The following is a 2,171-nucleotide window of genomic DNA, read 5'->3' as shown; positions in this document are numbered from 1 at the left end:
ATGTGGTATATATGATGTGGTATAAGGTATATATGATATGGTATATATGATGTGGTATAAGGTATATATGATGTGGTATAAGGTATAAATGATGTGGTATATATTGTATAAGGTATATATGATGTGGTATAAGGTATATATGATGTGGTATAAGGTATATATTTAAGATGTGGTATATATTGTATAAGGTATAAATGATGTGGTATACATTGTGTAAGGTATATATGATGTGGTATAAGGTATAAATGATGTGGTATATATTGTATAAGGTATATATGATGTGGTATAAGGTATATATGATGTGGTATAAGGTATATATTTAAGATGTGGTATATATTGTATAAGGTATATATGATGTGGTATATATTGTGTAAGGTATATATGATGTGGTATAAGGTATACGTTCCCAGTGTTTTGAACGTGGTATTTGTCCTGGCCCCCAGCCTGAGGTGCTCCTCAGCAGAACGTTACCCTGATCTCCCTTGACGTCATGTCATCTGTGTGACGACACGAACTCGGTTTGTTGTTACCGCGCCTGGCGCCACGCCCCCTTCGTCCCCGACCAGGAAGGGAATTTGGGGAAAATAGACACACTGGAGGTGGAGGTTGAAAGAGGCGGAGAGGTGGGTTAGAGAGAGAGAGAGAGAGTCTGACTGAGGGAAAGATTTTGGGATCTTCACCAGAGCGCCAAACTTCCCTCGTTAGAAGAACACAGCACCGCCACAATGCTCATTAAGGAATTGTAAGTACCGACGCCGTGGGTCTGTTCTCCCTGCGAGGTTTAGCATCTTCCCGGCAGCGCTGCTGACATTGTTACCAGCGGCTGGGGAGATGGAGAGAGTGGAATTCCAGGCGCATGGCCCGGGCTGCACACACACCTTTTACGGTGTCAGTTTGCATAGGTTCAGGTTACATTTTTCACGTGTATTTTTAGGTCCATTCAGAAATGATGTTTGGTATACCGGTTAGATGGTGTTATTATTTTCCAACATCCATCACCAGCTGGCTCGGCACCGCAGTGCCCTTCATACCGCTGATAGGCTGCTGTAATGGCCTGCTAACATTACGGTGTATTATAGAAGTATATCAGAAAAATACTGTCATTTTAGGGACAGAGGATTCGGAAAACCTTAACGTTATTGTGACAGAGGAAAGATGCAGGCAGTGCGTGTCATCCTCTCCTTGCACCACCTTGGTCATGTTGATGCCCACGTTGAAGGTGAAACGACATAAATATCATTCCGCTAGTGCAGGAACTGTATGGAGGGATGGAGTCAGCGTAGAGCTGGATGGATGTAGGGAGAAAATGAAACCGTTTGTATGTCTGTTCTAGCACGGCCGTTTTACCGGAGTACGGGGTGCTAACATGGCTATATGTGAGTAGCCTATGAAGAGGCCAGATCAAGAGGACATATTTAAACCTGGACGCTTGTATTAGCCTCTATGACCCTCTATTATAAAGGTAATTGGCCTTTATTGCAAGGTTATTATGAGTCTCAATCAGACCAGAACACATGCACACTCCATCTTCCTGTCTGTCTATGATGCACACTCCATCTTCCTGTCTGTCTGTCTATGATGCACACTCCATCTTCCTGTCTATGATGCACGACTCCATCTTCCTGTCTGTCTGTCTATGATGCACACTCCATCTTCCTGTCTGTCTGTCTATGATGCACACTCCATCTTCCTGTCTGTCTGTCCGTGATGCATGACTCCATCTTCCTGTCTATGATGCACGACTCCATCTTCCTGTCTGTCTGTCTATGATGCACGACTCCATCTTCCTGTCTGTCTGTCTATGATGCACGACTCCATCTTCCTGTCTGTCTGTCTATGATGCACGACTCCATCTTCCTGTCTGTCTGTCTATGATGCACGACTCCATCTTCCTGTCTGTCTGTCTATGATGCATGACTCCATCTTCCTGTCTGTCTGTCTATAATGCACGACTCTATCTGTCTGTCTGTCTGTCTGTCTGTCTGTCTGTGATGCACGACTCCATCTTCCTGTCTGTCTGCCTGTCTGTCTATGATGCACGACTCCATCTTCCTGTCTGTCTGATACACGACTCCATCTTCCTGTCTGTCTGTCTATGATGCACGACTCCACATCCAGAACATATCTGCTCTGGTCAAAACTATCTGCTCTCTGGTCAAAACTAACTGCTC

The 2,171-nt window shown here is 44.4% G+C and overlaps 1 protein-coding gene across 4 annotated transcripts in view; it reads left to right on the top strand.

The window, feature by feature from the left end:
- The first annotated feature begins 583 nt into the window (after positions 1-583).
- LOC109883813 (phosphatidylinositol transfer protein alpha isoform-like) overlaps positions 584-2,171 on the top strand; it is a 56,928-nt gene continuing 55,340 nt past the window's right edge. For all 4 annotated transcript variants that reach the window (XM_031808371.1, XM_031808368.1, XM_031808370.1 and 1 more), the window contains exon 1: positions 584-742. Coding sequence is in view for 1 of the 4 variants with exons in the window: in XM_031808368.1 (XP_031664228.1) it covers positions 726-742 (17 nt within the window). In the remaining 3 variants the exon portion in view is untranslated. The remainder of the gene's footprint in view (positions 743-2,171) is intronic.

This window comes from Oncorhynchus kisutch, linkage group LG28 (genome assembly GCF_002021735.2).
Source record: "Oncorhynchus kisutch isolate 150728-3 linkage group LG28, Okis_V2, whole genome shotgun sequence".
NCBI classification, from domain to species: Eukaryota; Metazoa; Chordata; class Actinopteri; order Salmoniformes; family Salmonidae; genus Oncorhynchus; species Oncorhynchus kisutch.
This window is presented reverse-complemented; position numbering and strand designations above follow the sequence as displayed.